Raw genomic sequence first — 16,029 nt, forward strand, 5'->3', positions numbered from 1 at the left:
AGCAGGCTAGGCCTTTAATTGCCTTGTAATCAAATGGCTTTAATGCTCATTCATATGATGCCTTTCTAACTAAAGATACGATTCTTGATGAGTGTGCAGAAAACTGATACAGTGGACCTGTGAGTTCTTGTGGCTGTGGCACCTGTGGGTTTGGTCGGAGGCCTACCTGTTTGAAAGCCATGAGGACTTCCTGTCTCTGGCTGAAGTGTCTGAAGAGCAGCTGGAGGGCCCCAGACACCAGGGGAGGATAGTCATGCATGGTGAGGTGCAGTAGCACCCTCAGGAAGGTCCTCCCTCCATGGTCATCCAGGTCCAGAGGGGTGTTCTCCTCACTGCAGAGCAACACACCAGGCTCAGACACTGAGGACTAAGTATCCCAGTCTTAAAAACAGTCCGTTTACGGAGACTGACACTGCATTGCTTTAAAATGAGAGGGTTTACCTTCCTCCAAAGATTGCCTCTGCCTGCTCTTCTATGTTCTCAAAATCTAGAGCCCCTAACAAAACAAATGAAGCATTTACATTCTTGTGGAACCCGTTTGAAGGCTATACTTCACTTTAGAAACCATCGACTCCACAAATGAACTTGAAAAATATCTGAATATAAAAATGTAATACAAATACTAAGGGTGTAAGGACATGTGGCATCTGTTATGCCTGTAGTGTCTGTAGCTTGAGGGTAAAAGCAGTAAGAAAGAAAAGGCAAGGCTATGGTTCTCAGTATGCTGACCTGTCATATTATTTCCATCTTGACTAGCACTAGACGATGTATTATCACCCTGAGGGTTACTCTCATCAAACTCTCGCTTGAAGATGCAGAGCAGGCAGGAGATCCTGTAGTCCAGCCGCACATTCAGAATGAACTGGTGGGCAGGAACAGAGCACATCAGTTAGTTAAAACACCAGGCTTTGGAGCTCACCACTAAGAATAATCATACGGACAGTAATAGGTCCTTCATCTAGATTTTGTACACATTTGTATATGATACTATGGGAAATCAAAGCCAAGATATTTGGAAACAACATCAGAAAATCTATATAAAAGACCAGATGACGGGGCAGATGTTACCTGCAGGATCTCGATGATCTTGAGCTTGGTGTCCATCACCATGATGTCCTCCCTCTCCGGCTCTGTTTGGGTCTTGACCACACCCTCCTCCGGCTGGTGGGTGGGGGTGATGGGGAGGAAGCCCCCCCCTCGAAGGACCACCTGGGTCATTAGCTCCCCCACCCCATGGATAGACTTCATCACATTACTGCCTGTGGGGACACACATACACACAAAAACACACACTCCTCAGAGTTGAACTGGGGTGCTTAACCAAACCTAATTAACTCCCACATGATTCCTCATATAAGGGAAGGGTATTGAGAGCGAGAGAGTGCACCTCAATTACACTACATCAGTAACAGCCAATACCAATTGAGAGACAAAAGAAGTCGGGTGTTCACCTTGTTTTTCCTCTCCCTTCTCCAGCTTGGTAATGGGGTAAATGGTGCTGACATGAACACAATCCAAGATGTTCAATAAGATCTTAGTCAGTCGCAGCAGGTCACTGAAGTTATAGAAGCCAAAGTAAATGAGGTTCCTTGCCAGGTTCACTACCTTTTAACAGAGAAAAGTGAAAATGGAAGTGAGATAATTCCTCATATTATACATTCTCTCTGGTTGACACTTTGTGATGTTTCCAGAGAAAACTACCTCGAAGGTGAGCTTGTTTTTCTCTCTGTCGTCGAAAGGGATGTTCTGAGACACCACAGACATCAGGTAGTTCTCCACAAACTCCATGGTCAGGCAGAACCTTTCCTTGATCTCATCTCTGGTGGTCCCATCATTGTCGTAGCTTAGAAAGTGAGAGAACATTCTTGTGTAAAGGCTCAGAGGTAGCCTATAGAGGAGCTCAGCTAATGCAGAATATCGCTGATAGGACCCTAATAACACGTTCATAAACCCCACTCACTTGTCAATGGCGATCTTGGAGGGGATCTCGGACCAGAGGCGTGCGTACTTGACTGGCGTGACCTGTTCCTGGGGGTCGCGGTCCACGTGCATGTGCAGCATCATGCGGCAGAAGGATGCCCTAAGGTCATAGGGCAGGTCCTCGTCAGACATGCAGCGCAGGATCAGGTCCACGTCTAGCTGGCCAGAGATCTTATTGATGGCCAGGTACTGCCGGTCCAGACACATCCGCGCAAACAGATTCAGCTGGTACCTGCAGGGGGAGAGGAGCATACTTTAACATCTGGTCGGGGTATTAGTCTGAAAGCAGGCTATGTACATAGACAATAAAACTGTCCCATATGCTTTTAGATACTGTACATTCAAACATGTCATTGCACCCATAATCCAACCTTAAATCCTTCTGAACCCTGTAAGGCTCTAAACCCCGACCTGTAGTAGCTGACCACCTCCTGGTCCTCCTTCTGGCCCTCCTTGGCGTCCTGGGCCAACTCTCTGACACTCTTGCTCCTGATCTCCTTGCAGTTGTCCCTCCAGAAGAGCCACACCTCCTCCTCGTCCTCCTCCGTCTCTATGGGATTCTCCCCCATTGTTACAGCCTCAATCTCAAAGCGCGACAGAACTAGCCTGGTCGGCGGCAAATAAAACAGACAGTCAACATAGTGCAAAGTAACTGCAGAAAACAATGAATACTGAAACACACGTCGGTCTTTGTTTACATAATCAATAGCATTACTAATAACACTATATTGGAGCCAATCTAATTAGAAAGCATCAGTATAATGTTCAAGCACGCACACACCCACGCTCATGTTTTTAGTGGGGTTTACTTAGTCTCGATGAGGATGTCTGCGTTGGATGGGTCCAGCACGGCGTTACAGATGAGCTCCTGAGTAACTGGTATTGACTTGTTCATGGACACACACAGATCAGACAGGTAGTCCAGAAACCTGGAGATGAAGGTCAAAGACAAGGAGATGGTCAACATACAGGTCCAGCTGCCTAGGAGGAGGCATACACCACTGCACTGGATTAACACTCAAGTTGGTGCTAAACTGAAGAACAGGGCTACCGCACACAGAGCTACCGTAGACAACCTTGGCCGAAGACAAGAAGAAGTAGACCCGCTATGACCTCCGCAGAGTCAACAAACGAGCAAAAGGACAATATGGGAATAAGGTTGAATCATAATAAACAGACGCCCGCCTCATGTGGCAGGGGCTACATTCTATTACTGATAACAAAGGAAGACCCAACTCTGCCCAACGATGCCTCTCTAGCAGACAAACTCAATGCACGCTTTGACAACAACATTGTGAGAATTCGGTGATCTCACTCTCTGAGGCCGACGTGAGAAGGGTCTTTAATCAGGTTAACACCCGCAGGGCTGCTGATGGTACTCCAGGTTGCGCTCTAGGGGCATGCGCAGAACAGCTGGTAAGCATATTCACAGTTATTTTCAACTTCTTCTTGCCCCAGTCTGTAATTCCCACATTTCAAAATGACCACAATCCTTCCTGTTTCTAAGAATTCTAAGGCTTCATGCCACAATGACTAATGCCCTGTAGCACTCACTTCTGTAATCATTAAGTGTTTTGAGAGGCTGGTTATTGCACACATTAACTTCATCATCTCAGCCACCCTAGACCCACTCCAATTTGCATACCACCCCAACAGATCCATAGATGACGCAATCTCAATTTTTCCACACCGCCCTCATCTACCTAGATAAGAGGAATAACTATGTGAGATTGCTGTTCATTGACTACACACTATTGTCCCCTCCAAGCTCGTCACCAAGCTTAGGACTCTGGGTCTGAACACCTCCCTCTGCAACTGGAACCTGGACTTCCTGACGGGCCGACCCCAGGTTGTAAGGGTAGGCAACATCTCCTCCGCCACGCTGACCCTTAACACAGGGGCCCCACAGGGGTGTGTGCTTAGTCCCCTCCTGTACTCCCTGTTCACCCACGAAAGTGTAGCCACGCATGATTTCAACACAATTATCAAGTTGACTGATAACACGACAGTGGTAGTCTTGATATTCTTGTGTTTTTTTATGTGACATTAAAACTTGAAAACTACGGGGTCTACAACAGTGCACTAGCCAGTATCCACAGTACAGGCTCCCAGAGTAGGCTTATTCAGGCTCTATGACCTGCTACAGCCCTGTGCTGCTGGAAACAGAAGGCTCCAGTCCCGACACAGTCCCCCTCCCAGTTCCATCAGACCCCAATAAAAGCCCCCTTTATCCAGACCCTTGGATCAGCATGGTTCTCATGTCGCCAGCAGCACAAAACTGGAGCTTGACAGCACTAATGACAGCAATTACCTCCAGTGCCAGGGTCCAAAACAATCCCATCCTCTGATACCCTCATGCATACATTTGAATACATCTACATCTACTACATTCCCTGGCTGGTGCTGTACAAACAAACTTCCCCCCACAGACAACCTTCTGAATCAGGCCCATGGCATGCCCCCATCCTATCACCCCGTCCTCTTGGTCTCACCTGGGCTCCCGGTTCTTCCTGACCAGGGTGACAAAGGTGTCGATCTCTGCGGCCGTGATGTGTTTTTCCAGCAGCTTGCGGTTGTTGTGGAGCAGGGCAGTTATCGTGTCCTCAGCCAGAACGTCGTAGCCTATCTGCTTCTGCATGAAGCGGAACTGCTTAGCTATGTACTCCTGTAGAGGGGGAGTCCGTGAGGGTCAGGACCATTCTAATGCACAACTAACAGGTTAATTATATTTAGCCTTTTAGCTAGCACATTTCTGCTGTGTGTCTGAGTTGATAGATGCAATCAACCAGTTCTGCCCACCGACCTGGTTCTTCCTGTAGTCTTGTTGGGAGTGTCGTAATACCCGGTAACAGAGCCTGCAGATGTGCCTGAAGGGGGCGTGTCGCTGGTCACCAAGCTCTTCCAATCGCAGCATAGGACCATCCCCACTGTCCGTGAATGGGGCTTGGAGAAGTTTGAAAATCTAAAGAGGGATATGGATTCCATATGTCATTTAACTCAAATTGACAATGTGGAGAGGTCAACTTAACATTGACTCATTGTCATAAGTACCCCAAGCCCAAAGTAGATGATACTACCACGGAGTACAATGAGCTGTACCTGTTTGAGGATGTTCTGCTCCCTCATGAGTTTCTGTCTCTCTCTGTTGGGCTTGTTGACCATGATCTCCAGCACGTCCTGGCCAGTGTTGGGGATGTCACACACGAAGAAGACTAGGTCCTCCAGAAGCTTAGTGACAAACCTGGAGACCAGAGAGACAGGGCCAGGGAGGAATGAATGGTTCCACCAGGAACCCAAATAACACCCACTCCTACAGCCAGGAGCCACGGACAATAGCTAAAAGAGAAAAACTATGGAATACCCAGTGGACCTTAAAATGATGACACATCTCAACATGAAAAATACTACTTCTACCAAATGTTAAAAGGCCAACAGCAATTTCTAAAATGACTTTCGACCTACCAGATATTTACAACAATGTTGTACAACATCTGTTTCAAACACACACTTTACCTCCTCTCATTCTGTGTTATAGTGCCCTTCTCCAGTTTCCCAGCAATGGATGCCAACACTTTACTGGCATCGTTGGCCAAGTCTAAGTCTCTGACTTCCGCTGGGGGGACAGGCACTATGGCAAAGGCCTCTTTGTCTTCTTTAACCGCTGATGTGCCAATCTAAAAGAACGACGTGTAAAACATACTTTGAATAAATAGATTTTACAAGTCCGATCAAAGGTCACACACTAGTATCCTTCCCAGCCACGTACCCGTAACATGACAGGCTTCTCCTCCTCCTTGTCAATGGGGTTGTTGGTGCTGTGGACCCATGTGTTGGTGCAGAGGTGCCTGAGCCTCACAAAAGAGTTCCTGAGGGAACAGGACAGAGCAACTCAGAGGACCGCACCAACACAAAAAACAACAGTCCACTAAACTAGTCAACCTCTCTATGATAATCCTACTAAGAGGCCTTTATATGCAAAATTATGTTTGTGGATAGTAATTCTTCAGGTGATTATTTTTTCTGGTGTCAACCTTACAGTAGCCTTGAAAAGTGAACTTTGTTTAAACATTTATATTGTTTGGAGAAGTATTTTGAGATTACTAGGGAATACCAACCGTCTGTAATGCTCTTTCAACTTGGATGGGGAAAAAATGCTGTCTTATTAAACCAAGCCCTGTGAGGACAGAATGGGACGCTCAATAACGTACGTCACTCAATTTCTCAGAATCTGCTCTTGATGCAAGAGCTCAACTGTAGACAACCGTGCATGGTGACTCTGCATGGATATAGATGGCTGAGTCAGGACAGGAGATTCTTCAAAGTAGCCACCTTTTGCCTTGATGACAGCTTTGTACACTCTTGGCATTCTCTCAACCAGCTTCATGAGGTAGTCCCCTGGGATGCATTTCAATTAACAGGTGTGCCTTGTTAATACTTAATTAGTGGATTTTTTCCCTTCTTAACGCGTTTGAGCCAATCTGTTGTGACAAGGTAGAATTGGTATACAGAAGATAGCCCTATTTGGTATAAGACCAAGTCCATATTATGGACTTATTCATTACTTTACTTGAAGACATGAAGGTCAGTCAATCCAGAATATTTCAAGAATTTTGAAAGTGCATCAAGTGCTATGATGACACTGTCTCTCATGAGGACCACCACAGGAAAGGAAGACCCAGAGTTACCTCTGCTGCATAGGATAAGTTCATTAGAGTTACTGACCTCAGAAATTGCATTAAAAAAAAATGCTTCACAGAGTTCAAGTAACAGACACATCTCAACATCAACTGTTCAGAGGAGACTGCGTGAATCAGGCTTTCATGGTTGATTTGCTGCAAAGAAACCACTACGAAAGGACACCAATAAAAATAAGAGACTCGATTGGGCCAAGAAACACGAGCAATTGACATTAGAGCGGTGGAAATCTGTCCTTTGGTCTGATGAGTCCAAATTTGAGATTTTTGTTTCCAACCGCTGTGTCTTTGTGAGACGCAGAGAAGATGAACGGTTGATCTCTGCTTGTGTGGTTCCCACCGTGAAGCATGGAGGAGGAGGTGTGATGGTGTGGGGGTGCTTTGCTGGTGACACTGTCTGTGATTATTTAGAATTCAAGGCGCACTAACCAGCATGGCTACCACAGCATTCTGCAGCGATACGCCATCCCATCTGGTTTGCGCTTCGTAGGACTATCATTTGTTTTTCAACAGGACAATGACCCAACACACCTCCAGACTGTGTAAGGGCTATTTGACCAAGGAGGAGGAGAGTGATGGAGTGCTGCATCAGATGACCTGGCCTCCAGAATCACCCGACCTCAACCCAATTGAGATGGTATGGGATGAGTTGGACCACAGATTGAAGGAAAAGCAGCTAACAAGTGCTCATCATATGTGGAAACTCCTCCAAGGCTGTTGAAAAAGCATTCCAGGTGAAGCTGGTTGAGAGAATGACAACAGTGTGCAAATCTATCATCAAGGCAAAGGGTGGCTACTTTGATGAATCTCAAATATAACATTTCTTTTGATTTGTTTAACCCTTTTTTGGTTCCTACATGATTCCATGTGTTATTTCATAGTTTTGATGTTGTCACTATTATTCTACAATGTAGAAAATAATAAAAATAAAGAAAAACCGTTGAATGAGTAGGTGTGTCCAAACTTTTTACTGGTCCTGTATATCAATTGGTTGTTCAAACCACCTAAAACCAACTTAGTTATTGATAATGGTAATAACGTTTAGAGTGGGCTCTCACCACTAGTGGGTGTGATGACTTTCTGTAACATCCTCAAACAAGATGTATGAAAATCTAGTTCCAAAATACAAATACTGTTGTTGTTCAACGCGATGTGCCATTCATAATGGCTGCTGTAGCTACTGCTACCTAGCATGAGGACAAAAAGGGCAGTTTTCTGGGGAAAAAATAGCAGTATTTCAATCTTCCCAATGTATCGGTTTGGATAAAGGTAACATTTGGAGTACAGAGGCATATCCCATCTCTATATTTTTTATTTTTCTTTAACAAGGCAAGTCAGTTAAGAACAAATTCTTATTTACAATGTTTACATTGTAAACACAATTTAACCAACACCCATCTATTTTTGTGGCTAACTGGACCTACCAATTGGTTTTGAATTACTGAAACCAAACCATAAGAATTGAATAAAAAGTATTTTAATAAACATGAAAAAGGTGAACATAAGAGGCGCTCAAAATTTCAGATGGGCTACATGTAATATTAAACTGCATATAAACACTCTAAATAGGTCAGGAGGCAGACAGGGAGCCTAAAAAAGGAATGAATTATTTAGGCTATATTATTTCAATTATCTCAAGGCTATAGCCTACAAAGAAATACATTGTGAAGTATTTGCGAGTACGACCCACTAGTCTGGTAGGAGTCAGGGTCATTAGGCGCTCAGCATTTAAACAACATTTCATTGTGTTAACTCATTTTAGTCTATAAATTGCACATATAGCCCTGTGACTTACTTAGAATTAAATACAAATTAAATTAAATGCCTTATTAGACTCAGTCTACAGTGCCTTTGAATTCATTTTTAGAAACAGCAGTTCGTCCAAAGTCTGTGGCACGAGGCTCATTCTGACGGTGCAGGGAGAGCAGACCAACAGCGGAAAATATCCACGCTTGCAGAGCCACCGGAGATGCTAAACACCTTTTTGGCCACTCTTACCAGGCTGATATACTGTACATACACTACCGGTCAAAAGATTTATAACTCTTTCAAGGCTTTTCTTTATTTTTACTATTTTCTACATCAAAGAATAATAGTGAAGACATAAAAACTATGAATTTTCTAAAGATTTTGCCCTGTTTATCAAAGGTGTTGGAAAAACTTGTCAATAAACTACTGACTGGCTCACAAGTCCTCAACTGGCAGCTTCATTAAATAGTACCCGCAAAACACCCGTCTCAACGTCAACAGTGAAGAAGCGACTCCGGGATGCTGGCCTTCTATGCAGAGTTGCAAAGAAAAAGCCATATCTCAGACTGGCCAATAAAAATTCAACTATTAAGATGGGCAAAAGAACACAGACACTGGACAGAGGAACTCTGCCTAGAAATCAAGCATCCCGGAGTCTCCTCTTCACTGTTTATGTTGAGGCTGGTGTTTTGCGGGTACTATTTAATGAAGCTGCCAGTTGAGGACTTGTGAGGCATCTGTTTCTCAAACTAGACACTCTAATGAACTTGTCCTCTTGCTCAGTTGTGCACCGGGGCCTCCCACTCCTCTTTCTATTCCGGTAGAGCCAGTTTGCGCTGTTCTGTGAAGGGAGTAGTACACAGCGTTGTACCAGATCTTCAGTTTCTTGGCAATTTCTTGCATGGAATAGCCTTCAATTCTCAGAACAAAAATAGACTGACGAGTTTCGAAAGAAAGGTCTTTGTTTCTGGCCATTTTGAGCCTGTAATCGAACGCACAAATGCTGTTGCTCCAGATACTCAACTAGTCTAAAGAAGGCCAGGCCTAAAGGTTTTTAGGCAAAATAACCCAATCAAAATGGAAAGCTCCTTGAAAGTTGGAATATGACAGGCCTATTGGGCCAAAATCAATTATGGCATATTGTATAGATAAAATATAGCGGCACACAAGTAGACTACAAATGCATATTGGGTTTGGCATGCCCTGAGCTCGTAAAATTAGCGCTACTGGAGCGAAATTGGAGCAGGGGCAAGAAGGCCGACACTCCAGCCTTTGGGAATCTTGCTCCGTGCTCCAGTCAAATTGAGCACTCGCCACTCCTCGCTCACTTACTCTGGTGTCCACCTTCTCTGGCCGTAGGCACAGACAGTACACCAGACACTGGCTGTATTCTTGGCCTGGTTGCGTAATGACCCATTAGGCTAACAGGCTTACCTTTGTGTAGACCATCCACCATGCTCACTCTAGTGACTCATACCTAAAGCCCAGCCTGCCTACTCGTGTCCTGAAGAACATGGGTTATTTCAGGTAGGAAGGGAGGGGAGGAGGAGCCGAGAGGGAGGGTGCAGCCAATAGTAGCCAGAAGTTCAAGCACGCACCTGACAACGTTACACAATACAGTCTTTAACACAACAGTGAGAGGCGCTGGCCTTATCTGATGTGATGCTGGTGACAGAAACAACCACACTATTGTTATTTTAGCAAACACCGCCATTGCACATGATACAGTCAATAAGGGTGAAGAAGAAGGAACACAGCAAAGGTAAATATAGACATATGGTATGTCAGAAATCTACGCCCTGTTGCGCACATGAGAGAGCTAGTCATTTTACTCACACTAGTGTGTGTGTGTGTGTGTGTGTGTGTGTGTGTGTGTGTGTGTGTGTGTGTGTGTGTGTGTGTGTGTGTGTGTGTGTGTGTGTGTGTGTGTGTGTGTGTGTGTGTGTGTGTGTGTGTGTGTGTGTGTGTGTGTGTGTCAGTCAATAGAGTTTCAGTCACTTGTAGAATCTATGTCAAGGTGCATTGAAGCTGTTCTGGCTTGTGGTGGCCCAATGTCCTATTAAGACACTTTATGTTGAGAAAACATGTGGTTCGAGGCTGGGTTTCTATATAGCACTTTGTGACATCTGCTGATGTAAAAAGGGCTTTATAAATACATTGGATCGAGCACACCTTAATATCACATTGTCTGATGTCCATATTTGAGGTAATATATGGACAGAACCTGATCATTCCCATGTATTGGGAAGTAGTCGTCTGAAAGCGCAGTTTACTTCATGAGAAATATGACGGTGTGTTTTCTGTGTGGGGGCAGATGGATGGTTATTCAACATCTGGCTTCTGTGTTTAGTTAGGGGACCGGGAGGTGGCTAGATCAAGACATGTTGCAACATCTTCTGGTTCTCCTGAACAAGCCTGCAGTGCTGCAGTCTGCCTCATCACCATGGTTTCCTGCTTCAAACCATACCGGGACTTTCCTGACTATTATTAGATAGTAGAAAACAAACTGGACTCCCTCCTACAAACACGCACACAGAAAGTGGAATGAATGGCCAATGTCCGGTATCACCTCAGCAAGGTCAGAGTTCTGACTGATTTTGAGAAAACACAACAGCACATTATTGTGGTAGATGGTGAGACATCTTAGAACTAAGGATCACTTTGAAAACAAAAGTTCTAAAATTGAATCATGTGCACCACTGAGCTATGCTGTCCCGCAAACCTTCTATTCACATTAAAGAACAAACAACTGAACATTTCTTTAGCTATCCCACAATAGCCCTGAAATGGTCCACTCTGAAATTGTAAACGCTGCTCCTTGGTTTCTCAGACTAACTAGGCTGCATGACTAGACACCCTTGAGGTCCCTTCTCCATCTCTATGAAGATGCGTCACGGGTGGGTGCCTCATCCAGTCAACACGTGACTGTCAGCAACAGCCTGTAACACGGCCCCTACAGGAGGAAATAGAGTCCTGCCCACTACTTCCCCTTGACCCCGAGTAACCCTGGACCACTCCCTAATAACCTGACGGTACAGGTTCACGTGGGGATAACGTGGGGATAAAGAGGGCACCAGACAGATTTGCATCATGCGTCACCTGTGCTATTTAGACCAGGTTGTTTGAAGATGTGATGAAAGACAGGTCACAGCGGCAAGTAGCCTAGTGGTTAGAGCGTTGGACTAGTAACCGAAAGGTTGTAAGATCAAATCCCCGAGCTGACAAGGTAAAATGATGTTCTGAAAAAGGCAGTTAACCCACTGTTCTTAGGCCATCATTGAAAGTAAAAATTTGTTCTTAACTGACTTGCCTAGTTAAATAAAGGTACAATTATTAAAAATATCAGGTGGAGGGGTGTGATATTTGACTGTGTACCTGGGCACTAGGGAGTCCCCACCTCTCAGGGTGGTAGGGTCCAGCTCAAAGATGGAGGAGATGTCCATGCCATCAGGAACAGACACCAGTTGGTACATGACCCTTTCCTGGGGGGTTCGCAAACGCGCTCTCAGGGCCTCATGATCCGAGTCCAACTGGAGGTACAGTATAAAGAGGACACTGTTAGTTCATATTGAAGTCCCAACACAGCAGTCCAGTTCATCATTTCAATATTACTGTGACTGTGTGTAACACAAATGAGGAATGAAGATATGTTTCCTTTAATCTGTTTCTAGTTAAGACTTATGCATGGCAACAATAACTTAAATCAGTGCTATATCAATGGATCACATTAAGAAGTTAAAGCATTGCAACACTGTTCGGGTTACTGCAGTCAGAGATGTTCTAATTTCCAGCTTTACAGTACAGTAAGGCAAGTTAATCATTATTCTGATATTGGGATAATTGACTAACCTAACTCCCTCTTTTCCTCCATCCCCCAAGACAAATACACCAACCAACACATCTCTCCTTGAGTACTCATCAGTACCACTCAGATGAGGACTGAGCAAGAAGTTACGTTGAGATGGGAGTTACGCCAACTCAGAGACCTTTTCCAATTTTAGAAGAGCTAATGTGTTGTTGACGCATCCTGTCAAGTTGACTGATCTAAAGGCTAATTCAATTCAGAATGCATTTAGATGTATATGATAAATAAATCTATAAATAAAAACATTTGCGGGATGTTCCCCAATGATGGAAGGAGCCCCCTCCCCCCAATTTGGGAACCACTAATCTAGGCTAAGGGCTTATATAATAAGTCAGTTTTTATGAATGCAATTCAATAAGAAGGAAGCTGAATCAAACTATGGAAAGACACAGACCCTGGATTCTACCCCAGAAGATCATATTTCTTTGGCATATTCCTCCATAGCCACACTCCACACAGAGTAATAGATGGTGTTCTACTGCCATCTATGGCTGAGCTCCAGTACCATACACAGAGAATATGGTATGATGACATCCAGTGGAGATCTACTACAACTGCCAATGCCATTGAATTTGTAAACCTATTACAAGTGGACGCTCTCCTTTCAGAATATGCAGAAAAATCTTCAAAATGTGATGATAGAAAATGGTTTTCCTAAGAACTACTCAAAACACACTACACACAAACAGTGGCTTGTATGGAGAGACCCGAATTAAGGAAGTCAGACCGCGATTTAGTTTGAGTTCTCTTCAAGAGGGTGAATTCGCTATTAAATCGTGGTTAAAGAATCTCTCAATTCATCAATGAAGTATTTCAGTGGATGAAACACACCAGGACAGACACAGTACCTGGAAGTTAAAGGGAACAGAATCCACCACCTGGAAAGAAAAACAAGATCCAACACAGAGTTGAAAGTGTAGATCAGCGGTAGATAGGGCAAGTCAGAGCAAACACAGCTCAGACATGAAACACAGACATAGAGTAGTCTCTGGTTGACTTACTGAGGATCTGGGCTCAGGACATTCTTCCTTATAGTCGGGGTTCACCTGAAAAGATATCAGGAACCAGAATGGGATACTTAACTACAACATGTGAGGAAGCAAGAGGCAATACATAGTCCTCTTATAAGTGAATAGAAAGTAGATCAGGTCCAACTTAATCAAGCCCCGTTGTTAAGACTTTCAGATCGCATGCTGAAGCACTGCAAGATGATGCTACACATTATAATTCCAGGTATTAATCAATTGAGCCATGCAAGTGGTTGGTTGGTAGACTATCATGTAATATGACTACAGTCGGGTGTGAGAGGACTCACCTCAGCAGCCAGGTATGATCCTGTTGCAAGGTGTTTGAACCGGAACAGGCTGTTCCAGTAGCCAGCTCCGCCCCCGACAAGGGTCATGGTGGACCACCTGATAAAAGAATGCAAAACATGACAGCATGAGAAACAGCTGTCTGGACTGATAACATACGAGTAAAAACATCTTATAAGATGCAGGACGACCCACATGGTTTCACCTGGTTCTCTCCATCCCAGGGGCCTCATTTATCAATCATGTGTAGGCAAAAAAAAAACATGTGCGTAAACCAGGCATGGGAACATTTCCACGCAAAGTGTGAGATTTAAAAATGGGAACGCTTGCTTGAGAGTGTATGTAAATGTACACACAGCCATGACCATGTGTATGCACAGTGCCAAGTGGGGGAATGAGGGAACTGCTTGTCAAGAGTAACCTAGAGAATGGGGAATATATATGTTGAAAATGTGTGAATTCAATAATTATTCGATTTCATTGTATTTCCATTGTGAATTCATGCAACATAGTATCTTCACAGGTTATATCATATACATACATATACAAAGCATGTCGACACCCCCTCAAATTAGTGGATTTGGTTATTTCAGCCACAACCGTTGCTGACAACTGTATACAATTGAGCTCACAGCCATGCAATCTCCATAGACAAACATTGGCAGTAGAAAGGCCTTATTGTAGAGCTCAGTGACTTTCAACGTGACACCGTCATAGGATGTCACCTTTCCATCAAGTCAGTTCGTCAAAGTTCTGCCTCGTTAGAGCTGCCACAGACAACTTAAGTGATGTTATTGTGGAAACGTCTCAGCCGCAAAGTGGAATGCCACGCAAGCTCACAGAACGGGACCGCCGGGTGCTGAAGGTCGTAAAAATGATCTGTCCTTGGTTGCAACTCACTACCGATTTCAAAACTGTCTCTGGAAGCCACGTCAGCATAATAACTGTTTGTCGGGAGCTTCATGAAATTAGTTTCCATGGCCGAGCAGCCGCACACAAGATTAATGCCAAGCATCGGCTGGAGTGGTGTAAAGCTCACCGCCATTGGACTCTGCAGCAGTGGAAACACGTTCTCTGGAGTGATGAATCTGGCAGTCCAACGGATTATTCTGGGTTTGGTGGATGCCAGGGGAACAATACCCAAATGCATAATGCCAACTGTAAAGTTTGGTGGAGGAGTAATATTGGTCTGGGGCTGTTTTTCATGGTTTGGCTAGGCCCCTAAGTTCCAGTGAAGGGAAATCTTAACGCTACAGTATACAATGAAATTCTAGACGATTCAGTGCTTCCAACTTTGTGGCAACAGTTTGGGGAAGGCCCTTTCAAGTTTCAGCATGGCAATGCCCCTGTGCACAAAGCGGGGTCCATATACAAATGGTTTGTCAAGATCGGTGTGGAAGAACTTGACTGGTCTGCACAGAGCCCTGACCTCAACCCCATCGAACACCTTTGGGATGAATTGGAGTGCCAACTGCGAGCCAGGCCTCATCGCCCAACATCAGTGCCCGACCTCACTATTGCTCATGCCTAAATGGAAGCATGTCCCCGCAGCAATGCGGGGACAACATGTAGTGGAAAGCCTTCCCAGAAGAGTGGAGGCTGTTATAGCAGCAAAGGGGGGACCAACTCCAAATATGCCCATGATTTTGGAATGAGATATTCAACAAGCAGGTGACCACATACTCTTGGTCATGTAGTGTAATTTGACCACATCAGTCCATTTTGTTATGATAATAATCAATATAAAGTACAGTAATTATTAAATGAAAAGGCACGTGTGAAAGTGAAACCATTGTTGAAGTTAATGGGAAATTGAATGCGAGATAACTGATCTTGCTCTGTTTGACACAGGTTGCATTTCACAGAGAGCACATTTTTTTGTGACAGGTGGGACCTATTTTCAGAAAGTACAGATTGGCATATCAGATATCATTTTTTTGCAAAGACCCTCTTGTTCCTGTTCCCAAGAAAGCTAAGGTAACTTGAGCTAAACGACTACCGCGCCCCGTAGCACTCACTTCTGTCATCATGAAGTGCTTTGAGAGACTAGTTGTTACGGATACAGTTATCCTGTGTGTGTGTGTATCCTGTGTGTGTTTCTTTTCTCTCCTTCTCCCCTCACAGGTGAAAACCATCACTCCCCAATCAGTCAACAATCAGTCATCAATCAGAAGACACACCACCTCCTATTTCCTGACCTATCACAGTTCCTTCCCCATGGTTTAAAAACCCCATCATTTGTTTGTTCTAGCTCAGCTCAGCTCAGCTCAATCTCTCTGTAAATGCCATGTCTGTTGGTCTCTGTGTTTCACTCTCGCTTTGTGTCTTAACCTCTCTTTTGTTTAAAGCACCTCCATAGCACTTTGTCATCACCTGTGAGTATTGTTTTTGGTTATGGTGTTTGTTTGTTTGCTGGTGGGAAAAGGGG

The 16,029-nt window shown here is 44.4% G+C and overlaps 1 protein-coding gene across 1 annotated transcript in view; it reads right to left on the reverse strand.

Annotated features, from left to right (window-relative positions):
- itpr1b (inositol 1,4,5-trisphosphate receptor, type 1b) overlaps positions 1-16,029 on the reverse strand; it is a 163,453-nt gene that overhangs the window by 89,322 nt on the left and 58,102 nt on the right. The window contains 19 exon segments of the mRNA XM_046342783.1: positions 167-332; positions 442-496; positions 730-862; positions 1,069-1,259; positions 1,452-1,605; positions 1,702-1,843; positions 1,961-2,212; positions 2,392-2,586; positions 2,790-2,909; positions 4,473-4,645; positions 4,784-4,942; positions 5,080-5,221; positions 5,494-5,654; positions 5,747-5,846; positions 11,799-11,953; positions 13,137-13,166; positions 13,290-13,334; positions 13,604-13,675; positions 13,677-13,700. Of these exon segments, the coding sequence (XP_046198739.1) occupies positions 167-332; positions 442-496; positions 730-862; positions 1,069-1,259; positions 1,452-1,605; positions 1,702-1,843; positions 1,961-2,212; positions 2,392-2,586; positions 2,790-2,909; positions 4,473-4,645; positions 4,784-4,942; positions 5,080-5,221; positions 5,494-5,654; positions 5,747-5,846; positions 11,799-11,953; positions 13,137-13,166; positions 13,290-13,334; positions 13,604-13,675; positions 13,677-13,700 (2,469 nt within the window).

The sequence above is a fragment of the Oncorhynchus gorbuscha genome, linkage group LG03 (assembly GCF_021184085.1).
Source record: "Oncorhynchus gorbuscha isolate QuinsamMale2020 ecotype Even-year linkage group LG03, OgorEven_v1.0, whole genome shotgun sequence".
Lineage (NCBI taxonomy): Eukaryota > Metazoa > Chordata > Actinopteri > Salmoniformes > Salmonidae > Oncorhynchus > Oncorhynchus gorbuscha.